Source organism: Heptranchias perlo, chromosome 24 (assembly GCF_035084215.1).
Source record: "Heptranchias perlo isolate sHepPer1 chromosome 24, sHepPer1.hap1, whole genome shotgun sequence".
NCBI classification, from domain to species: domain Eukaryota; kingdom Metazoa; phylum Chordata; class Chondrichthyes; order Hexanchiformes; family Hexanchidae; genus Heptranchias; species Heptranchias perlo.
This window is the reverse complement of record NC_090348.1, coordinates 33,897,858-33,922,197: the sequence shown is the minus strand read 5'-3', so window position 1 is coordinate 33,922,197 and position 24,340 is coordinate 33,897,858. Positions and strand designations below refer to the sequence as shown.

The following is a 24,340-nucleotide window of genomic DNA, read 5'->3' as shown; positions in this document are numbered from 1 at the left end:
TGGTCTACAAACGCTGCTGTGATTCAGTTTATTACATAATGACTTTTTAATTACATTTTTGCTCAGCAGTTATGTTAGTGCTTGGGAATTCAATAATTCTACTACTTTTGTCATCGTGTCAACACTAAGCACTTCCAAGTCGGATATCGGTTGGTTACGTGCAGAGTGAAGCTCCATTCATTCTGCCCTGTCAGTGTATCTTGATCCCAAGAAGAGTACCGGTTACTGCATCAGTATGAATTTCCCCACTACCCACGTCGACCATTATCCTTGAATGAGATTGTCCAATAGCAATGAGTTATGGTCAGTTTTGTTCTGCAGAGCCACACCTATTGGGAACTGGGTTGAGATTGCCAGACTAATTTTGTTTTTAATACCCTTAAATTCCAGCTGTTTTCCAGCAGCCTGCAGAGAATCTTGGCTGGATTTGAACTAGGATGCAAGAAGTAAAAGAGAGGGTACTAACATACAGCACTCTCAAGTTGCCACGGCAGTGCAAATCACGTATTTTGTGAAAGACACGATTAGGTTATTTGAAATGAAGTTGCTCATGTATTTTTTTCTTTTTGTAGGGTGGGAGGTGGCAGGAGATCATGTTCACAGTGGAATCGGAGGCTCCGATAATGACTATCTCATATTAAATCTGCACATTCCCAGCTTTAGGTTTGGCATATGTAGCTTTTGCTGAAGTGATTCAAAAATTGTGTGAAGATCTTGCTGTAAATTAAAAGGAAGTTACTAACCCATGTTCTGCTATTGTGCTTAGCCCACCAATTTCAACAATAGGATCTACTGGAATGGAAGTGGGGAGGATCACCTTTATTTTTGAGACTCAGTGTGTTGGAAACTGTCAGTTATACTTCATGGTGGTAAGTACATAGAATCATAAAATTTCACAGCACGCGAGGCTCTTTGGTCCATTACACCTGGGTCAACTTACTGAAAGAACTATCCGCTTAGTCCCATTCCCTTGCGCTTTCCCCATATCCTATTAATTTTTTTCCTCTTTCAAATATTTATCCACTTTTTTCCCTGAAGAATTAGTATAGATTTTGCTCCCACCATTGTTTCTGGTAGGTTATTCCATATCCTAACAACCCTCTGCATAAAAAATATTTCTCCTAGCATCTTGCAATGTGAGGAAATTATCGATGATATTAAGGAATATTTCCCACATGCTCTCTAGCAACATGAGAACTGAAGATTCTTATGCTTATTCCACCCCTCCCCCCAGCTCCTGCCCCAAAGATTTCTATTGCTTTCCACCATCAGAGGTCCTGCTGCACCTTGAGAAACTTTGTCACCCAGCAAAATTCTTCCTTACCTGCTCCCTTAACTCCTCCTGTTAATAGAACAGTAGGAGTTACTAGGAACCAAAGTTGAATGGCCAACTATCCTGCTTCAGCATCTGACCACAAAGATAGTGATGGCAGTTGGGAGGCCAGCCACTGCAGTATTGCACACTAAGAGTTTTGCTTAAAAACTTCTAACTTCCCAATGTAGTATTTACCCATACAGACCAGAGGATCCCAAATATGTTACCAAATCTTTTGAGCTGTCTGATCTCAGTATGGGCAGCAGTTGGGATGCTACAATTGGCTGCAGCACCTCTGGGCTTAGAAGTGAAATCAGCCAGAAGTCCAACTCCTGATCGCTATCCAGTGATCTGTGCTGGAAAATGGATGTGTGTGAAATGGGATCATATTCGTCTCTGATGCTCTCCATGATGGAATAGTCTGCTGACACTCACTGTTTAGTCTCGCACGTGAAAAGTTGCCTCCTGGATGAGGTGCTAGAGGGTTGTTGGTACCTGTAGGACCATATTGAAACAAGAGGCAGTGTCATCAGGTGGGGGAGAGAGAAGAGAACATTTGCAAGAAAAACCCAACTTGTATGTAACTAAAAAATAATTGAGGTTGGTTTCTTCTGATTACTTAAAGAACAGACCATTATATAAGGAGTTATCTTGGCAGATTTGTTAGAGTAATGACAGTTCACATTATTAAACTGGGTATGTGGGATAAAAATCAGGACATGTTCTACTTCTAATTTTCAGGATATAAATAGAAAGTCCACTAGTGTTGTGGAATCTTGGGAAGGTACCAAAGAGCGACAGTCTTATACTCACCTCTTAACAAAAAATGCAGCTGTTACCTACACTTGGGCTTTCCAAAGATCAAGCTCTCCACAAGAGGCAAGTCCAGACTTCTTAACACTTTTTATTAATAATGGAACAGATTTAAAGTTCAACTTGGGTAAAATGAAGGTGTATTTTAATTTGTCAAATTAATGTTGCAGATCAGAAAGTATATGAATGATAATGTAAAGATCTACTCCATCACTGTAAACAATGCGGAAAATGGTGTAGCCTCACATTGTCGTCCTTGTGCACTTGGCACTGATCAGAAAAGGTCGTCTTGTGTGCCTTGCCCACCTGGACACTATATTGATAAAAGCACGAACCAGTGCAAGGACTGTCCACCTGAAACCTACCTCTCAGCCCACCATGCTTACGGTGTAGAGGCTTGCATTCCTTGTGGACCTGGCAGCAAAAGTAATAAGGTATGAATGCGCTTAACTGAAATACTGTTGTCTTACAGAGTGAGCAATAAAAATTGATGAAATTAGAATATTATTTAGAACGCTGTCCCTTCTTGACCTTTCTGCTGTTTTGGACACAGTTGACCCACTCCATCCGCCTGTGTCCATGGCACGACCTAATCTGGTTCCACTTCTGCCTGAAGCCAGCACATCTCCTGCAATGGCTTTTCTTTCTGCCCCTGTAAGTCACATGTGTACTGAGACTCCATCCTCTGCTCCCTTTTTTTCATCTACGTGCTTGACCCTAAGTGACATCATTTATGGGGTTAGCTTTCACATGAATGCTGATGACTGCTGGGTCACCTTAACTCCTTGATTACTATGTGCCGCCTGACTGCTTAGCCCCTATCAAATCCTGGATGAGCGAAAATTTCCTTCAACTTAACATCGGCAAGACCAAATCTATCCTGTTTGGCTCCTGCAAAAAACTCCAAACCTCAGTCCTCACTCCATCTTTTTCTCTGCCTATTCACTCTCACCGAGCCCAATGGTGTGCAACCATAGTGTATTGTTTGATCCTGAGCTCCGCTTTAAATGCCACGTGCTAACCACAACCAAACGCACCAATTTCCCTCTCCGCAACATCACCCGTCTCAACACAATGCCTCCGAAACCCCTATTCGTGCCTTTTGTTTCCTTCAGACTCGGGTACTCCAATGCATTCTTTGCTGGCTTCCCAAGTTCTGTCCTTCACAAATTGCAATTTGTCCAAAACTTTGCTGTCCACATCCTATCCTGCATTTAAGTCCTGTTCCCCTCCAATCCCTGTCCTTGCTAAGCTTCATTGGTTCCACAACTTCCGATGCATTGATTTCAAAATCCTTGTCCTCATTTACAAATTCCTCTACGGACTCACTGTCTTCAGCCGTATGTCCCATCGCATCCTCTCCTGTTTCAGCTCTAGTTTCCTTTGTATCTCTTGTCTTTTTGCACCACCTTTGATAGAGCATTCAGCCACTTTGTCCCTACATTCTGGAGTGCTTTCCCTTAGCCCACTGCCTTGCTATCTCTCTCCAACACCTCAAAGTTTACCTCTGATCTTGACTTCGATTATTACCCCTGCCTCTTCTCCCACTACTGTTTGGTGTCTGGTTATTTTTTACCTCTGTGAACCACTTTGTGTCAATTTATTGTGTAAACTGTGTTGTATAATTACAAGTTGTTAAATTGTTATAGCATTCCTAGTTTCAAAACTTACCATCAGGGGTCTGCTCCCAAGTTGTTTTATCAGGCAGTGCTCCTGCAAGAGCACATTCAAAGTGTGATGGGACATAGGCCATGTTTGTACAAAATATGCTTTAGCAAACTGGACTAGTCCAGGATAGAGGATAATTGGACAGCTACTGGGGACTCCAGGGATGGTTAGGACCTCTTATCCAAAGGTACAGGATTGTTATGCTGCTAGCTGTCCCTCGCCTGCCAACACTAACTTACTGCCTATGTAACATGAGCCCTTTACCAGACTTCATAGTTCACTGCCTTATATCATTCTAACCACTACCTTTGGAAAAATAGAAATTCTATAAGCTGTCAATGTGTTGTGGTTAGGGTTATGTTTCTGAAATAATAGAGATATCACCTTAATAAATTCACTATTCCCACCAAAATCTGAACAGTGGTTACCACTCATCACTGTTTGTTTCTTTTAAATAACATAATTATGTTTGGAACTTAATATGTTAACATGGCAAAATATATGTGCTGAAACTGAAAGTGAGATCTTACTGCATCCACCAACAAATGCTAATTGTGCTATAGTATGTAGTTCTAATGTTATGAAGTAATTTAGCCTTAATGCTGATTGTTTTCTCCCCTTTAAAACAGGATCACTCGATTTGCTTCAGTGATTGTTCTTTTACACATTCCTTGGAGAATCAGACTTTAAATTTTGAATTCAGCAGTTTTAGTGGTGTGGCTTCCTTAATGAATGGACCTAGCTTTACCTCAAGAGGGACAAAGTATTTTCATTTTTTTAATATTAGTTTATGTGGAAACGAGGTAAGTTTTTTCCATGGAAGTTTAAATTAAGTCGAATCTGTAATGGTGTAGAGGGGTTTTCTGATTTGAAGCACTTAAGCAAAACCAAGAGCTTTTTGTTGGGAGATTTTCCATTGATAACCTGGACTCTGCAGTTCAATTAAATTTGGCACTCATTGTAAATTGAAACTTAATGTGCTCAATTCTTATGATTATTCAAAGCAGTTATTTGATATACTTGTTTTGTACTTTAAAATCAGTTTTAGATTGATCAGTTAAAATGATTAGAAACCTAAAACTGACAAAATTGGATTTTGTGTGCTGAGCTTTACTCTCTTGTAATTAAAATACTGCTTAAGTTTTATGGGAATACTTTTTGATTTCCTTTTTTTGGAAAGGTCCACTAAATATTTCAACATCGTTTGTAGCAATCTTCACTATATATTCACAAACTTGTTAAAAAGCTCATCGTGACTGAGGTGTGTGAATAGTCGCAAGATAATTATGGCAAATTGCATATTCTAGTCAGCGTAATTTCCTATAAAATTCTACATGTGAAGTCTGAAATACAACTAAAAGTATGAGATACTAATTCATGAAAATCTAAATCTGGATAGTACCTAACTTTGGATATTGAACAAAGGCACCTGTAGTGATTAACTAAGTGTGTCTGATTTTGACACTTAAATATTTGCAAAATAGATGCCAATTGCTATCCTGTACTAAGATCTTTGAATTATCTTCAAGTTTTGCCCCCTACGTCGTTTGTATAGAATGTTCTCAGATTTTCCACCATTCTTTAAAATATGGTGCAAGCACTCAACATATTTTTGTGTGTTTTTCCAGTCTCTCTCTATGTGGAAATCCATTACAATGCTGAAGAGTCTCCAAAAAAACAAGCTACTGTGAAATCTATACATTAGCTCCTATTTTCCTAATATAGAGTGCATACTCTCTCCCTGTAGGGACACTGCACTGGTAAGCTTTCTGCTGCTTGTCCAGCCACAACTACTTGGAATATTGGATTGTCTGGAGCTAAGTGGGAAGAGTTCCTGCCCTAGTGGCAGATTTACCCCTTTGGGCCCACCAGGGTGGCTGGTCAATCATCAGCAGTACTGTGGAGTTCTGTAGACTTCTAAGTCTCAGATATCGGATTACCAAGTCTGCTATGGATGCCATCTTGGTGTGAAAACTATCCCAAAGCGATCCTGATTACTTCTTCTCTTCTACCACCGCCCCCCAGCCCCAAGGAGTCAGTATTTAATAGTTAAGTTTGAGACTTCACTAGTAGGACTAGCAGTCATGAGGAGCAACACAACTCATCGTAAAAAGTTGAACTGTGGAGGTGTCGTCTTTCGGATGTGACATTAAACCGAGGCGTTGTCTGCTCTCTTGGGTTGACGTAAAAGATCTCATGGCATTATTCAAAGAAGAGCAGGGGAGTTCTTCCCGGTGTCCTGGCCAATATTTATCCCTCAACTTTTATTTATTGCCACCATTTTCCTGACCACATCATGAACTCAACCCATTCCCTAACAAATTGTGGTTCCGCTAGTAGATATGAAGAGTTTCAGCAGTAGTTGCCTCCCTGTCTGCAATCCAATCATAATGGGTACTGAATCCTGGATATATGAGCATTTGTCCTCGTGCCTACATTCCAGCAACTGCCCCAAGTCTCTGATATTCCTCATCAGTTTGATGACGGACAGTGTGGTGTAAGGATCTATGCCTGTCACCTTGCTGTTTTACATGTTCAAGTCTAATGTCATGTTCTAAACTTGTTATAAATTGCTTAACCCAATTCTTAATGCAAAACACATGAAGCTAACTCTCCTTCCAGGATGCTCAGTGACCGTTCATTGGAGGCTGGTACTTTCCCTCACTGCCATATTTCCGTGGTTCTGGATTTCAGACCTCAAGGAAGTCCTTCTGTTTCATGCCTGGCAATTTTGAACCATAAAGGAAATCTGTTTGGGCACGTGTTTTGTATGCCACAAGCTTACTCTATTGTAAAAAAGATGAGAAACATCACGGTGCCCATCGCATCTTCTCGAGTGGTCCTTGAGGACTGTATCCACGCAAAGGCTGGCATTTACCTTGACCCCCCAGCTACTGATTGAGTGAATCAATTGGGACAAATACCCCTGGTTTCTTTCAATCAATACCCCTAGATCCCATCTCCAGCTATGTAAATACTACACTTGAAGACGCTGACCATCATATCCCACTGGTTAGTCCATTGCTCAGGATGGTGAGCAAAGCACACTCGGTCCCCAGATGAATCCACCAGCAGCACTATTATCTGCAAAAAGACGTGGTTTTTTTTTGCAAGTCTAGATTGAAGCAAATTAAGGCATTGGATTAAACCTAGATGTTTGACTTGGTATCAGTTCATTTGTTTATGCTGTCTAACCTGAGGGAGTGTTGAACTGTGGAGGTGTCGTCTTTCGAATGAGACGTTAAACCGAGGCGTTGTCTGCTCTCTTGGGTTGACGTAAAAGATCTCATGGCACTATTCAAAGAAGAGCAGGGAAGTTCTCCCCGGTGTCCTGGCCAATATTTATCCCTCAACCAACATCGCTAAAACAGATTATCGGTTCGTTATCTCATTGCTGTTTGTAGGACCTTGCTGTGTGCAAATTGGCTGCAACGTTTTTTACATTACAACAGTGACTATACTTAGAGTACTTAATTGGCTGTAAAGTGCTATGGGACGTCCTGAGGTCATGAAAAGCTCTATATAAATGCAAGTTCTTTCTTTAATGTAGCATACATCTATTGTGGTCAGTGATATGTGCTGAACCTCAGAAAATTTAGGGCCAAACCAAACTAAAGGCTCTGACCATCTTCATCCTAAATGTTGTTAAAATGATTTGTTTTTAACTGATTTGATTTTTTTTAAACTTAAGGGCATTTATTTCTCATTGAGTGAGGCACCACCTTTAGTTTTCTTGTGTTGTTTCTACGTCTTACAGGATCTGCATGAGTGGTCGAGCAGCCTGCTTCCAGACCATTGCCATGCCCTTTTTGGCAGCGTGCTGACAGCAATTCAGCAGTAATTCCCCTATTTTATTTTCTTTCTACTCCACAGCACACATGGTCTCTGCCAGGCAGCCTATTTGGTTGCTATGGCTCGGATCACGAACAGAGTGGAGTGGGGTTCCATCTGCATTCTCTCAGTCCATGGCTCTACACAGTACTGCAAAGTGCAGTGCCACAGCACATTCCTCCAATTTTTAATGGGTTGGAATGGATGCTTGTGATTGTGGTTTTCACCACCCTACAGAATATCGCATCTGTGCAGAAGTACTTTGTACAATTTGTGATGAACAAAATTCCATCACTGCTTTCAGTGTGGCACCACATTAGCCAGACTTATGTGAGACATTCACTATACAATTAATTGCCATTGTATCACTGTTGGAATAACAGTAACATTTTTCCAACAAACATTTTTTTGTAGAGAATATCATGAAAGATTCTCGCTGCTGTTGCTTTTGGTTGCCACTATAATTTTACAGAATATGTATCTTTGTAGACGGTCCTTGTGAGGAGGTTGTGTGATTAAATTAAAGGGCATGTTCTATAAAGTAGAACCAGTCCTCCTTGAGTTAGTTTTACACCTTAATTAAAAGTTCTGTGTCAATCTCTGAAATATTTGAATTATTTTGTCTCCCTGTAGGGAAAGAAGATGGCCATTTGCTCAGACAATGTAACTGATATAACAGTACAGGATGTACAGAACGAGTCAAATGATTTGAGCAATTATATTGCTTCTTTTCTCTGTCAATCAACTATCATTCCTTCAGATGGGAGGAGTTTCAGAACTGCACTGTCATCTCAGTCTATAAGTCTGGCTGATACCTTTCTAGGTCAGTTACAGTTGAGTATTGTTGGGGCAATTTTTGGGAAGATTCTTTATCTGAATTTTAGAAAATTCTGCATTTTAATCTAGTATAGTGTGTGACCTGTGTATTTGGGTGTGGTGTGGTTTTATATATTGACACCTCAGAATGCTTGGTGTAGTTGGTTGCTAAAGAGGGTTAGTGGTAGTGAAGTGGTATGTGTATAGTAGTTATTGGGACCCATTTTCTGTGGGTGCTGATTGTCCATGTAAATGGTGTCACTTATGCTAACCACAAATGAGGTTTTTATTGTACAATTAATAGTATTTAGAAGGAGTCATGGTTAATGGGTAAAATTCTGACATTTTTAACAAAACTTGTTAGAGAGTAATTCTTCCTGAGTGGCAGTCTCATGTGGAATTAATGTGAACATTTAATTTGCCCTTAATGTACTGCCTCCTAAGCTTTTTGGCTATTTTCAAGTAAACTTAATTATTTTGTTTCAGAAATAGTTTAATGGGCAATCGTGAACAGTAGTCAGCAATTGCTTCTGACTTTTTTTAACCCGGACTTCAGTACAATATTTATCAGCGTTTTTGGTTTCAATAAAGCAAGCACATGCCAGCATTACTCTGTTCTCAGCATTGTCTTTGGTTTGAGCAACAAGCTCTCATCTCAAGTAAATCTCATCTGTCAACAAATCGCATGTTCTGTAGATGGAATTCAGTAAGAATTTTAGACCAGCTTTAAAACTTCTTTTAAAAAGAAAGCAATTTCACAACATTTAGGGCTTGGGTTCATGATAAGAACTTCATAAAAACAAAGTTACAATGAAAGGGCTGAGGATCATCTATTGATTTTCCTTTATTCGTTCAAGGGCTGTGGGTAACATTGGCAAGGCTACATTTATTGCCCATCCCTACTTGCCCTGAGAAGATGGTGATGGGTCTTCTCGAACTGCTGCAGCCCTTATGGTAATGGTGCTCTCAAGATGGTGTTAGGTAGGGAATTCCAGGATTTTGAGCCAGTGACTGAGGAAATGGTACTACATGTCTAAATCGGGAAGGGGTATGATTTGGAGGGGATCTTCAAGGTGTTGCTCTTGTCCTTCTTGGTCATAGAGGTTGTGGAGCTGGGAGGTACTGTGTAGTTAGGTGAGTTGCTGCAGTGCATCTTGTAGATTATGGCTGAAATATGTATTGTGTTCTTGTGGTGGAGGGAGTGGATATAGAATCCAGTGGCGCCAAAAAAGCAGACTGTTCTGGATGGTGTCAAGCTTCCTGAGTGATGACGTGGCTGCTCCCATGCAGGCGGGTGGTAGGTCTATTATACTCCTGACTCGAGCCTTGTAGATGGTGGAGAGACTTGGAGGGGTCAGGAGGTGAGCCACTTGCAGTGTACACAGTCTTTCTCTGTACAGGGAAAAGTACTTTCCCTGTACTTATAGCCACAATGTTGATATGGCTAGTCCATTTAAGCTTCTGGCCAATGGTGACCTCCAAGATATTGGTGGTGGGAGACTTGCAATGATGGTGCTGTTGAAAGTCAGTGGGAGGTGATTTGGCTTTTTCTTGTTGGAGATGGTCATTACCTATCACTTATGTGATGCAAAAGTTACCTGCCATTTGTCAACCCAAGCCTGGACATTGTCGAAGTCCTGCAGTAGGCTGGCATGGGTTGCTTTATTATCAGAGAAGTTGCTAATGGAGCTGACCATGTGGACTCACCACCAAACTGCCCCACTCCTGACCTTATGATAGAGGGAGAGTCAATAACGATGTCCTGGGGCTGCACCCATGGGCCTTCAACAACCTCAACCATCTTCCTGTTTGAACGATACGACTCCAGCCAGTGTTTTTCTGGATTGCTTGTAGTGACTGTCTAATATCAGCCTAAAAATAATGCTGCCAATCCAGTTTGAAATTTGGATTACAATATGTGCAAAAAAAAAAACATTTTATGTGTAGCTTCCCAACTTCTTCCTCCAATGAATTTGAATAGCATCATATACTGTTTTAATACAAACAGAAAAAAGTTTACCATAATTTTGACTCCTAAAATCATGTCTGGGATGTGAGACAAATTATTTAAATGCTTTGGAAAAGATAAAGTTAGAAATACAGTTTTCGATTATAATAAAGTACACCTGGATGTCAATGGTGCAGTGGAAAACCAAATTATTTTTTAAAAAGTGAAAACTTAATGGTTTCTTTTAAAAGCTGATTTTTTTTTATTGGTCTTCAGAAAAAAAATTCAATATTATAATAGAAGTTGTCCAGTTAGAAGCAGGAACGTTCAGGATTCTGTACAATTGCTATCAATACTGCTATTGGCTAGCAGGAGACTTGCAACTTTTTGGTGTTAGAGGTCTTTGCTAATCTTTCATCACAGTCTCAACTGCTGATTGAGCAAGGCTTTTGTAACAGAGGGCCATATGAGAATGCTGATTATCTCAGCCATTTAAACTTCATGCTTAAATATTTTATTATACTTATTGATTTTCTTGCATTTTGCCAGGAGCAAGTGTTGAAACATCAGTGCAGAATATTACTGCAAGACCAGATCGTTTTCCTGCTTCTACAAACCACATACCTGACATACATTTCTTCTACATGTAAGTGGACAGTGTGAAATGGGAGTATTGTTTAATTTAGATGGTTTGATAGCTTTTAGGTGGGAGAAATCATGTCCATGATTTCCCCCAGGGTGCCCTTCTGATCACCAGTAACAGAAGGAACAGAACAATGGTTAAGTGCTTCCCAACATATGGACGGTGACTCAATCAATTACTAGATTGACTCCTGGGATGAGCGGGTTGTCCTATGAGGAAAGATTGAGTAAAATGGGCCTATACTCTGGAGTTTAGAAGAGCAAGAGGTGATCTCATTGAAACATAAAATTCTTAGAGGGCTTGACAGGATACATGTTGGGAAGCTGTTTCCCCTGGCTGGAGAGTTTAGAACTAGGAATCATCATCTCAAGATAAGGGTTCGGCCATTTAGGACCGAGATGAGGAAAAATTTCTTCACTGAGGGTTGTGAATCTTTGGAATTCTGTACCCCAGAGGGCTGCGGATGCTCAGTTGTCGAGTACATTCAAGACTAAGTGTCCAAAAATCTATTGATCTAAGATAATGAGGATATGGGGATAGGGAGTGAAAGTGGAGTTGATGTAGAAGATCAGCCATGATCTTATTGAATGGCGGAGCAGGCTCGAGGGTCGTATGGCCTACTCCTGCTCCTATTTCTTATGTTCTTAAACTGCGTTCTATTTATTTGGTTGGTATTGGCAACAGCCTGGGAGTAGTTTGCATGAAATGCATTGCAAGGAACGTAAAGAAGAAAGTATAAGTTAAACATCACGTATGAGGCTTGTCACTTTTGGTTTGATTTTGGTAATTTTTTGTGCATATCAAGGTAGAGGGATGCGATTACTGCTGGATAGAGGACTTTTTTCACCCACTGTCATAATCAATCACTCCCAGCTCAACTAAACTGCATGCAAACTAATCCTTGTGCTCTCTGATCCAAATATGTACCAAATTCAGAAGAATACTGTTTACTGCAGAGTGACAATTTTTCCATTTCTCACACTGGCTGTCCTTGTGGCTTCTCTGTATGAGACTGCCAGTCAGTGCCAAATTAACGGATGGTTTTGTGTGGTGTTTTTGTGCCAACTCTGAACCAGGTTAAGACTGCCCAGCAGTTTCACGAAGGATTTTGAGCTGAGCTTTGAGAGCCATTGTATCCCATTTGTTACTACAGGTCATCGCAGTCAACAGCTTCATGTGAAAATGGGCGTGGAACAGTTGTAACAATGAGATGCAATCCAGGAAAGTCTGGACAAGGAGAAATTTCAGTACCAAGGTACTTCCTGTAACTGTTGAATGTTACATATATTTAATGATATGGTGTAATGTTAATACTGTGAAACTCTACTGATATTGAGAAAATTCCAATGTAACAATTGACTTACCATGCTTTTGTTAGTGAAATTATTGCTTGCTAATAGTGAAAGCCCAAGCATCTATGTTCTCTTATTTAGCCAATAAGGAGCAGTGACTGTCTTTCATAGGCAAATGGAAACCTGTAATTGTAAATCGCCTAATCTGTGAGCGTACCAATTTACTTGCACTTTTCAAAAGTGTTCATTCCAGCTTAGCTGCAGCAAACATCTGCTCACAAGATCCTTTTTGCACCTTATGTGCTCAGTTTCTGGTCATATTCACATCATATATGGTGTCTTTTGCTCCCTGTCTCTCACTCTATCTGGTTTTTCTCCCCACCCCCTCCCAACTGTTGAGAATATTGCAATATAAATAATACTCTAGAATAAGGGTTTGTATGACTTTATGCTAGATTATTCATTTAAGCCAACATGTTTACCTGGGTGTACTTAAGCAAACAAACTACTTCTGGTCATATGCTTCTGTGTGTAGAAGTAGTCCTGGCTCTCCAAGTTTTTGGCCACCTCTCCTAATGTCTCTTTGGCTCTGTGTCAATTTGCTCGGTGATTATGCTTCTCGATTATCCCCGACTGCAACAGTGTGATTTTTTTTTCAAGGATTTTGTTTCTCATTTCATATGTGCTGGTTGTAGGATGACTTTAGTAAACATGAAGATTACCTAGTGGGAGCAAAGTGCTGATAGTTTTCCTTAATGTGTATACTGTTTTGTAACATGTCCCTTTTTAAACCAGTGGCTGTCCAGGTGGAACATGTGATGGATGCACATTCCTTTTCCTGTGGGAAAGTGCAGAGGCCTGCCCGTTGTGTACAACAAATGACTATCATGAAATTGAAGGAGCTTGCAAAAGTGGTAATCAGGTATGCTGGAGGAGAAGGCTGAACCCTAGATAATTTAGATGAATCAAATTTCTTTTGAGTAAGATTAAATGTTTGTATTTCATGGTATTTTTCCCAAATATTTTACATTATTAAAATGCCAGGTTTCAAACCTGAGCATACAACTTGGATCTGAGTAAATACTGCATTCAACGGAGTGTATACACAAAACAGCAGAAGTGTCCCGTGGATTCTCTCTTCAATGGTCTAGGATATACCAACATAAATTCTTAAATGAGAATCAGTATAGCTGACATCTAGGTGAGGGATCTTCCTTTGTTGAACCTTCATATACAATTGGAACATCTTTCATCCCATGAGGAGGGAGAAAAGAAAATCACCTGTGGATACAATCAATTTAAGAGCCTTGAGCAATTTGGGATAATCTTGGCCAGGTAACTGTCAACCCACCCCATTGTTTGTGTGAAATTCAGTTTGAACCGTATTAGCCTCAAGAGGTCCATAAGCTGATCAGTTTCTGTATTTGAGTTATTAGCATTTCTGTAAAGCACCTTGGCACAATTTTTTCTATGTTAAAGGCAGTACATAAATATAAGTTGTTGAAATTTACTCCAGCTAAATATTGGAATCATCGGCAACCACAAAACACTACTCCACCTACTCCATTTCCCCTCCTTAACCTGTGTTGTTTGCAAACAAGGTGTCACATTCAACCTTGACCAGAATTTCAGACCCCATATCCTCTCCATCAAGACCGCCTCCTTCCACCATCATAACATCTCTCACCTTTTTACTTCAACCCATCTGCTACTGAAACTGTATAAATGCCTTTGTCACCTTCAGGCTCGACTAGTCCAATGCTCGACTGGTTGACTTCTCCTACTTTACCCTCCATAAATTTCAGTCCATCCAAAACTCTGCTGCCCGTACTCTATCCTGCACCAAGTCCTGATTTCCCATCACCCCTGTCTGCATCGACCTGCATCAGCTCCTGGTCCCCCAGAGACTCAAATTTACAATTCTCATCCTTTATATTTAAATCCCTCCCTATCTCTGTACTCTCCTCCAGCATTGCAATCTTCCCAAACTCTCCTCTGACTCATTTTAATTTTTTTTTGAAACTTAGGACATGGGTTCCCCAATAGATTTGAAAACTATTCTAAATTCCCAGTCAGGGCCATAACAAATGAACAGCATTACTTCAAGATGTAGGCTCCCTCTGCTGGAAACCTATGTAACATCACCTTAAACCCTGCAAACCCTTTTCTTTGCTTTTGGTCATGCTTTTAGTTTTTCTTCTGTTCACAAGATCATACGATACTTACTGATGAGGAAGGCTACAACACTGCACTCTTTCCCCCCCCACCATTGCTGAAGCTAATTGTTTCTTAACTGATTGCAGGGTTTTTGCCTCTTACACACTGCCTGGAAGTCCATTTCAAGTGTTGATCACTCTCTGCTTTGGATCAAAAAAGGATAGAACAGGGTACTCTCTAAATGGTAAAAAGTGAAAAACAGTGGATGTCCAAAGGGACTTAGAGGTTCAGATACATAGATTATTGAAGTATCATGAACAGGTGCAGAAAATAATCAAGAAGGCAAATGGAATGCTGGCCTTTATATCTAGAGGACTAGAGTACAAGGGGGTAGAAGTTATGCTGCAGCTATACAAAACCCTGGTTAGACTGCACCTGGAGTACTGTGAGCAGTTCTGGGCACCGCACCTTCGGAAGGACATATTGGCCTTGGAGGGAGTGCAGCGTAGGTTTACTAGAATGATACCCGGACTTCAAGGGTTAAGTTACGAGGAGAGATTACACAAATTGGGGTTGTATTCTCTGGAGTTTAGAAGGTTAAGGGGTGATCTGATCAAAGTTTATAAGATATTAAGGGGAACAGATAGGGTGGATAGAGAGAAACTATTTCCACTGGTTGGGGATTCTAGTAGTAGGGGGCACAGTCTAAAAATTAGAGCCAGACATTTCAGGAATGAGATTAGAAAACATTTCTACACACAAAGGGTGGTAGAAGTTTGGAACTCTCTTCCGCAAACGGCAATTGATGCTAGCTCAATTGCTAAATTTAAATGTGAGATAGATAGCTTTTTGGCAACCAAAGGTATTAAGGGATATGGGCCAAAGGCAGGTATATGGAGTTAGATCACAGATCAGCCATGATCTTATCAAATGGCGGAGCAGGCATAAGGGGCTGAATGGCCTACTCCTGTTCCTATGCATGAAGAGCCACCTCCTGATATCAGTCCTAAAGTTACCGTTTAATAGTTTGAGCCTATGTCCCCTTGATGTACTCCAACTGTTTATTTTGAAGTAGTATTCTGGATTAATCATTTCCATACCATTTACTGCTAAGGTCATCCCTCAGAAGCCTCCTTTCTAGGTTGAAAATCCCAATTCTCTTTAGTCTTTTTTGCTAACTCACGTCCCTGACTCTAGGGATCAGCCTCGTGGCTCTTATCTGCACTGCTTGAATGACTTTCTTGTTTCTTGAAGACCAAACTGGACAAAGTACTCCGGGTGCAATCTGACCATAGCACTGTACAGTTTGATCATAACTTCCCTCTGACTTGTATTCTACTGGTTTGACTGTATAGTTCAACTTGTCAGAAGCAACCTTCCCACAGTGGAAAAAGTTCGTTTGTTACCATTGCCTTGCCTGCAGTCCAAAAACATCTCTCTTTGCCAAGTTTTTTTCAGTTTGTTCACTAATTCAAAAGTTTTACTTTTGATAATACATTGATATAATTTTAATCTGAAACTTTATGCACCTTAATATCAGCCCACTGAGATCTACTTTAGTAAGTTTCCTCTTAAAATTCTTATTTGAATGCCATGAATTCTTCCCTGTGATCGACACACGTGACGACCATCTTTGCTGTCTTCCATTATCACATAACTTCTGCAGTGTGTTCAATTCTTCAAACTCAGCACAGGACTCTGCATGATGCACTACTTATGGATGTAATTATGAGGGGAATTGAGGGGGGGTTCTGTATCATCCCTCCTCTGCTCTGTGATTGGGGAGTGGTTTCCTTGTGCTTGTGTCGCATGCAAGCCAGAGTCTGTTTAATTCGCAAAGTGCCGATGTTGTTTGTCATGGTGACCATAGCAGCTTTGGGATTTTGCTCCCTATAGTTTGTAGTTTGCAAAATCATGGGAAGGGAGGAGGATCCAGTGGATCTTAGATCCTAAAGTCCTGAACTGTTTATCCTGCAAGACATTCAAGATTGTCAGCTTCCCTCAGATTGTCCAGGTACTTGCCACCAGTGAGGGGACAGGCTTGCTGTGTTCCACCCTCAAAAACTGTGTTCCACCCTCAAAAACTGTGTTCCACCCTCAAAAACTGTGTTCCACCCTCAAAAACTGTGTTCCACCCTCAAAAACTGTGTTCCACCCTCAAAAACTGTGTTCCACCCTCAAAAACTGTGTTCCACCCTCAAAAACTGTGTTCCACCCTCAAAAACTGTGTTCCACCCTCAAAAACTGTGTTCCACCCTCAAAAACTGTGTTCCACCCTCAAAAACTGTGTTCCACCCTCAAAAACTGTGTTCCACCCTCAAAAACTGTGTTCCACCCTCAAAAACTGTGTTCCACCCTCAAAAACTGTGTTCCACCCTCAAAAACTGTGTTCCACCCTCAAAAACTGTGTTCCACCCTCAAAAACTGTGTTCCACCCTCAAAAACTGTGTTCCACCCTCAAAAACTGTGTTCCACCCTCAAAAACTGTGTTCCACATTGTGATATCTGAGCTTCAAGGTGTGAAATACATGTTCAGTGCAAACTACTGCTGTTTAAACCTGACATTAGCATCTAGAGTTTTTCATCAAGTGCTTATCAATGAGAATGACTTTGCAATCTTCCAATGGTTTCTGAGGCCTGGGTGCAGCATTACTCTGGTATCTGAGTAGCCATCTTCCTGGTGCATTACATATAATTGTTCTTGATGCCCTTGTAGCTCAACCTTTGCATACAACAACGTTCAATGCATTCATTCAAAACTTGAACCAAAGAAAGTTAGATGCCTTGGAATGATGGTCTTTTGTTACACTTCAAACCTGTCAATGAGAATTTATATTTCAAGAGTGAGGAAGTCCACCTGTGGCAGGCAACAGTTATAACTATAAAAATGAATAACTCTTTTCTCATTAAAGGAAACCACGTATGTTTGGAAGGAGCCAAAAGTGTGCGTTAAAGGCGCATCTCTTCCTGCAAAAAATATAGCCAATTGTGAAATGATAGATTTTTGGCTGAAAGTTGTTGTAGGAATCGGAGCTTTTACTGCAGTCCTGCTGGTAATCTTAACCTGTTATTTCTGGAAAAAGAACAAGAAGTAAGTGTACACAAAATTAGGTGACTGTGTACAGAACCGATCGGTTGCAATTATTAGAAGTAAATGTTGTTATTGAACACTTTATTCTCAGAAAAACATAATCATTTATTATGTTTTGCATAAGAACATAAGCATTTTTTAGGAATTGAAAAAGGGTATTAAGCTTGTCATTTTTTAATAATAAATTTAAAAACTTAACATTTGGGCAATCTTGTGTATGGTTTGACTTATAGAAGCACAACATAAATTGCTTATGGTAGACCTATCTGTGCAGAACTGATTTGATTGGAATATGTCACAACAAAACAAATCAGGATGGTTGTGTGTGGAGCCACAAGGTTGAGATATTGAAAGTCCTCGCTGGGGAAAAACACTTCAAATCCCCAATCTCCAATTGCAAAGTCATTGAAGAACATTTCAAATATTGAATTTAGAGTCAGTGAGGGCTAGAGAGTGGATGCAACAGAGAGCGTAGAGTTGAGTACATGAGGTAATTTGAATAAATTGACAAAGCTATTTGTGTTGATGTTTTTGGTTTGTGCAAGATGCCATACATGTGGATAAACCACATCTGTTATAAGTGGAGTCTACTTTAGCTTCAGAATTAGTAAAATGTGCATTTTCACATAAGCAGACTTTTGAGTGGTTGATCTAGTTACATTTTTTTTTCAATCAATCACAAAAAATTATTTTGCTCGCAAGTACATGTAAAATAAAGTTTTAAATCCATAAGTAGTTGCTTTTGCAAAGACAGAAACGCCACTATTTTAACCATAATATTTTAATATTGTTAATATGGTTGTGATAGTGCTGTATGAGCAGTGCAATAACTCTGGCTGCATTGAATGGCAGAGCATGGATTTATTCTGGGGGTCCTCTTCATGCTGAGGGGACAAACCAGATGCCTGGCTCCTGTGGCTCTATTTTAGAGTAGAGATGGTGGGAGTATATGTAATATTAATGTTGAAGTACAACAGAATCCTAGCTCGACAATGCAGAACTTTGAATGTGCCATTTTCAAAGCACTTTCAATTTTCTTAATTTACAATATGATTAGTGTATATGTTGAGTTCAGGACTCTTGTCTTTTGGATATACAAAAGACTTATTAGCACTAAATAATTGCACAACTGCCAAAATTACTTTCAGTAGCATAAGTATATCTTTTTTGTAAATTAGGGAAATTAGCATATTTCACGAACAGTAGTTGTGCAGTATTAAAAGGTGTCTTTCCCCTGACATTCAGTCGCTGCTGAGAGTCCTTAATAATAATATATGGCAATGGAAATATTTTACAGGTAGAGTTGGGGGGTTGGGTTGAACTTTAAGTTCATTGTTATTTATAGATGAGGTGTGTGAGAGAGAATTTTTGTAGGGAGGTGTTCATCTGTCTTATACTTGTGCTTGCTCAGATAAGAAACAATTTTTTTTTGCTTTTAAAATGACTAAGTTGAGTTGCATCATGACGTGCATTTTAAGTCAAAATAGTGAATTAAGTTTTATAGTGATGAATATTTCTGTCTGCTTTTGGAAACATTGCTGCATGTTCTTAGATGGGGTGATCTTGCCTCTATTCCAGGAACTTAGTGATGATGTGGCGATGCCGGTGATGGACTGGGGTTGACAATTGTAAACAATTTTACAACACCAAGTTATAGTCCAGCAATTTTATTTTAAATTCACAAGCTTTCGGAGGCTACCTCCTTCCTCAGGTGAACGATGTGGATTATGAAAAGGGGAAAGATCTCATAACTGTGACAGAGCAACGGTGCAGCAGAGATCCCTACTGGTCAAACAGATAGTCCTCTGTGGAGCAATCTGCTGCATTCAGCAGCTAAAGTGTTGCATGGGCATGAGATCAGCACTTCGAAATGGTTTGCATTAACAGGAAACCACCTAATTAATCCTGTAACCAAAATATTTGTGCAAGTTTCCCCCCCCCCCCCACCCCCACACCTCATTTTCTTAGCCTGGTCTTTCATTTACTTTTTAGGTTGGAGTACAAATACTCCAGGTTGGTGATGAATGCTAATTCGAGGGAAGTGGAACTTCCTGCAGCTGATAGCTGTGCTATAATGGAAGGAGAAGATAATGAAGATGAAGTAGTTTATTCCAATAAACCTTCTTTGCTAGGAAAGCTAAAATCATTAGCTTCAAAGGTGAGAAGCAACTGCACTTGTACATCTGCATAAATATTACATGATGATAAGTATTTTATAAAGTACAAGATTTGTGTGTTTGTATACGTGATGCAAAATTAGATAATTTTTACACAAGGTTTGACTAATTTTAAAGTTTCCTTGTCACACAGTCAACAGTTATCAACTATATTAAAAATCTGTTTGATTTTAAAATGTAATTATATTTTAAATGTTTGAAATTACAGGATGCTTTACTGAGGGGCAAAGGGTTACATTGTTTAAAACAGGTTGAGGCCAGCTTCATATTCATAGATTGGAAATAGTCTGTGAGTTATATAGATATATTTTCTGAACATGTAACACGCTATTCCCACAATCCATTCACATCAATTATTCTGGTTATTTCTGCTGATTTTTAATTAAAATGTCGCAACTACATTTTTTTAATATCGAGAAACACAGACTTGTATAAAATATGATGTTTGCACTGTGATTGCATGGTGACTGTAAGAATCACACTGTTGTGTGACAGCGTGGGAGTTTTTTTAGTTTCCGAGGAAATAATTTAGTTTGGTAGAAAATAGCATTTTTTTGGGAAATGCAGTAGTTACAAGTTATACACTTGGCACTTTCTATCTGCACAAATCACTGATCATTCAACATGTTTCCTCTATTTCTGGCTGAGTCACTCTATTTTAAATAATTTCTTGTAGATAAAAACTGCAGATCACTAAATCTGAAAATTTAACAAGAGTCTTGACTGAAATATAGAAAGGTATTTGAGTAAGGTACACCTGCTTGTTTTTAGTATTACTTTACTGACTGATACAGTAGCTATACCTTCAATTCTACCTATTTAAAAAAAAAACATTTCCAGAGTCCCAGGGTTGAAAGTAGCTTCATGTATTGGAAAATTTATTTTTCAACAGGCTAAATATTTAGCAAAATTTTTAATAACCAATCCTTGACAAGGTCACATTTTATTTTACTAATATATTCTGATAATAAATGGCATTTAATTTTGCGATGTTATATTCGTCGATCTCCGATGGTTTACACGTAGGGGGGAGTTGAAACCACCTGCAGTAGTGAACTTAAGCAGGTTTAGAGGGTGTGGAGATAATTGGACCAACGGGAGGGGAGAGGAGGATGAGGATGAATGAAGGTTGGGGACAGGGAAAGATGGAAGAATAGCAGGATGAAGGAGGCGGTTGGGGAGGGAGATGTGGTAGAGTGGGAAAATTGTGTTGGAGGGGGGTAGCAGACTAGAAAAGTCCATCAGCACGGTGGGGGAGAAAATCTCATCTGACGACGAGACATCATAAGAGTAAGTTAAACCTTTTGATTCTCCACTGTGACACGAGCAAAACAGAAGTTTTATTATGAAGAAAAACAAACATTTTCTTCAAATTTGTTGTGAAACTTTTAATTTCCTGCTGCTGTTTTTATGTCTGTCATAAACACATGCCATAAAGTAGTCCAACCAAATCCGCAGAAACAGTCTAGTCATTAATTTTTAAAAAATTTTGTTATACAAGGACAAAGATGATATTTTTGAGTCTGTTCAACTCAAGTCGCCAAGATCTCGCAATATATGAAGATGGAAAGTTGGCTTCAGAAATGTTGGCGGTAATTCCAACTATAAAATGCAGAAGCACATGCCAGCACAATGTGGATGACAAAACTTCTTAAATACTACTGTACCTGAAATGCTTCTCAAAGAAACGTTTGCAAACAGTCACTGTTTGATTGCCTTAATGTGCTATATATATTTAGATATATCTATCTATCTATCTATCGAGATCGATCTATCTATATATAAAAAAAACTGGAAGGAGTATCAGACAAGAGTTGCCAAAAGTGATGAATGCCTCTGGTTGCCAAACTGACAACATATATCTCAGGAAGAGCTTACATTCATTCTTATTAATCGTTCACCAACAAGATTGGACATTTTTGTGCATATTTTTCTTTGTGATTTGTGTGGTTTTCAAGATTATTTTATTTTATTCCCCATTTTATCACTGTGGTTAGTTGCAGTATTCCACTTCCTAGTTTTGAAATATAGCTATATTGAAATCTTACTGTATCTAAGTTCCATAATTTAAAATGTTATGTATATTATATTTATGATGTACAAGGCAGTAAATAAACCAGTATCTCAAAGATGAAAATAATCTTGTAACGTTTACAAGACAGTGACCATCTTATAATGTATTTTTTTAAAAACCCTCTAACACAGCCCCTTCCTGTCATGTGAGCAGGATAAAACAGAGGGTTTTTGTTACTTACTGCAGTAGCGCTTTGTGTTGTGCGCTTTTGTATTAGAAATATAACATTTGGTGAGTGTACATAGAAAGTTATTCAGTCTGTACATTATTTTTTAAAATGGGGGTTTGTTACAAGTCTGTAACAGATGGATTAAAGTGTTTGTGATTTCTGGCTGTGATAACTTCTGGTATCTGTCTGCCCCTCATTCACTCAGTCTTGCCAATTATGTGATTTTTTTTTTAAAAGTACATTTTCTTGAGTTGCAATAGTTTTAATCTACACGTTCCAATTTTACCCTAATGTGGCTGATGTCAACTGAAACCCATTTATTTTATTCCCTAAATGTCATTCTGCAAATTATCACTGATCATTTTTTTAAAAAAAAGTTTAAATTTTACTTCAGGAATATGTTTACTCATGCTCCCACATGTTAACATGCCCATATATATATATATGTCCATTATTTTCAATTAATAAAAGTGAAATAATATTAATGAATAGTTTATTGGAAAAAGTGATATTGGAGCATTAATCAGAATAAGTGTACCAATAGTGTACTTAATTATTTTTGGTAACTGTATCAAAAAAAACAAAATGCCGCAAGGGTCCATAGCACTTTCAGAAAAGTTTCATGAACAAGGCCCCTATTCTTATGCTTTGTATGTTGTAACAGTGATCACTGTCAGAAATTTATAATCAAAACGTTGGAGCAACATTCTGCCAGGCTGGAATGCGCCTCTGTATTGGGCATTAAGTGTGTTTTTCTCCTGTGTACAATCATATTTTTGTACCTCTGTTAAATTCTATGAATGAAATGCACAGCAAATAAATCTAGTTCAGCAAAGACTGTTTAAGAAATGTGCAGGACATAGAAATCAAACGTTAAAAGAAAATTTAACAAATAACTCCGTTGCAATAGGAGCTGGTTAATAAATGAAACTGGCTGGGAAGTTCTTCCTCCATGGAACCTCCAACAACCACTAGGATGCAGCAGTCTTATTAAAATCAAACATTTTCAAATGCTGGCAAATGCATTAGAAAAAATTGCTCTAGTTCATCAAAGTACTGATGCTACATTCCCCCCTTTTCTCCAGACTTGCCGATGGTATATTATTTACCAGTCAAATTTATGGTTTAACAAACTTGTCAGCCAAATCAAAACGTTGCTTGCTTATGAATTAAGCCACATAGTCACAAACCACACTAAGTGACTGGTTAGCAGTAACAACAGATACAACTTTTTTTTATATAAAAAGAAAACTAGCCAGACCAAAATGTCCCTTGCAAGGCAACGCTCTATTTTGTATGTTCTGAAGGGAAGACTTTGATTAACATTTTGACTCTTAGTTCTGACAACTGTAATGTCTGTTTACAATACAAATAAATGAATTGGTGATTTTACTGTTAAATAGTGTTGCACTATTTGACGTAAATATGAAGGTGAAACGTTCCTTTGTAGTTTGCCTTTGCAGCTGTTACAGACGGGTTACTGAGAAAACATTGCTGCAGGATTTATATTAGTTTAAATTAAGGTACAGTTTAATTAGAGGTGTTGCAATGAACTATAAAAGCTTGCAAATTATATACATATATAGATATATTAGTTCTAATGTTTTCTGACTACGAAGGGGAATGGTATTTTGTTTGTCAATGATCAACTAATTAGCTATGAAATGGGACTAGAAGATTTAACTGTTTAGAAAAAATGGTCATAATTTGAGGCAAATCAGAATACTTTTCAATGCACTTAGAAAACTGGAAATGAAGAATGATGTTTTGAAGAAGGATGAATTATGCCCTGTACTGCTTCTGCATTACACATATCTGACTTGTAGCAGAACTATTTTGTCAGATATTCATTACAAATGGTACTTTTACTACACACTCGACCATAATTGGACGCAGGAACACTAAATAAAACTATATATTTTTGTTTTTGGAAATTGTATGTTTAGAATAAGTTACAATTTCCTTCTGAATATTACGTGCACTGTTGGATATTTGTTGCTTTAAGCCCACTGCTGATTTTTTTTTTCTGAATGCTGTGAAGCATAATATGTAATAGAGAGAAAAGCATTTTTACCATGTGCAGATGTAATTAGAGAAGGTAGCACCATTTTAAATTCTTCACACGTGTTGTACATTATAGTTTTTCAGACTTGGTGCATTGTATGTATATTTTGTACTCGTGTGTTGGATGTTTTTTTCTTCTAAGTTGTATAGTCATTGTTAACCAAAGTAGTAATGGTCATTGGTGTCATCTTTCTTAAATAAATGTGAACAGTTTTGGGATTATTTTCAGTGTCTGTTGTCCTTATTTTTAAAGTGAAAGAATCAAGCTTTTTATAGTCAGAT

The 24,340-nt window shown here is 38.8% G+C and overlaps 1 protein-coding gene across 1 annotated transcript in view; it reads left to right on the top strand.

Moving 5' to 3' along the window:
• Positions 1–24,271, top strand: part of LOC137341672 (endosome/lysosome-associated apoptosis and autophagy regulator family member 2-like) — a 76,341-nt gene extending 52,070 nt beyond the window's left edge. Inside the window, exons 11-22 of the mRNA XM_068005028.1 lie at positions 573–663; positions 767–869; positions 2,057–2,194; positions 2,299–2,562; positions 4,426–4,599; positions 8,261–8,450; positions 10,941–11,037; positions 12,188–12,289; positions 13,122–13,248; positions 17,396–17,574; positions 19,567–19,732; positions 21,253–24,271. Coding sequence (XP_067861129.1) covers positions 573–663; positions 767–869; positions 2,057–2,194; positions 2,299–2,562; positions 4,426–4,599; positions 8,261–8,450; positions 10,941–11,037; positions 12,188–12,289; positions 13,122–13,248; positions 17,396–17,574; positions 19,567–19,732; positions 21,253–21,312 — 1,691 coding nt within the window. The 3' untranslated portion in view covers positions 21,313–24,271. The remainder of the gene's footprint in view (positions 1–572; positions 664–766; positions 870–2,056; positions 2,195–2,298; positions 2,563–4,425; positions 4,600–8,260; positions 8,451–10,940; positions 11,038–12,187; positions 12,290–13,121; positions 13,249–17,395; positions 17,575–19,566; positions 19,733–21,252) is intronic.
• The last annotated feature ends 69 nt before the right edge of the window (positions 24,272–24,340 follow it).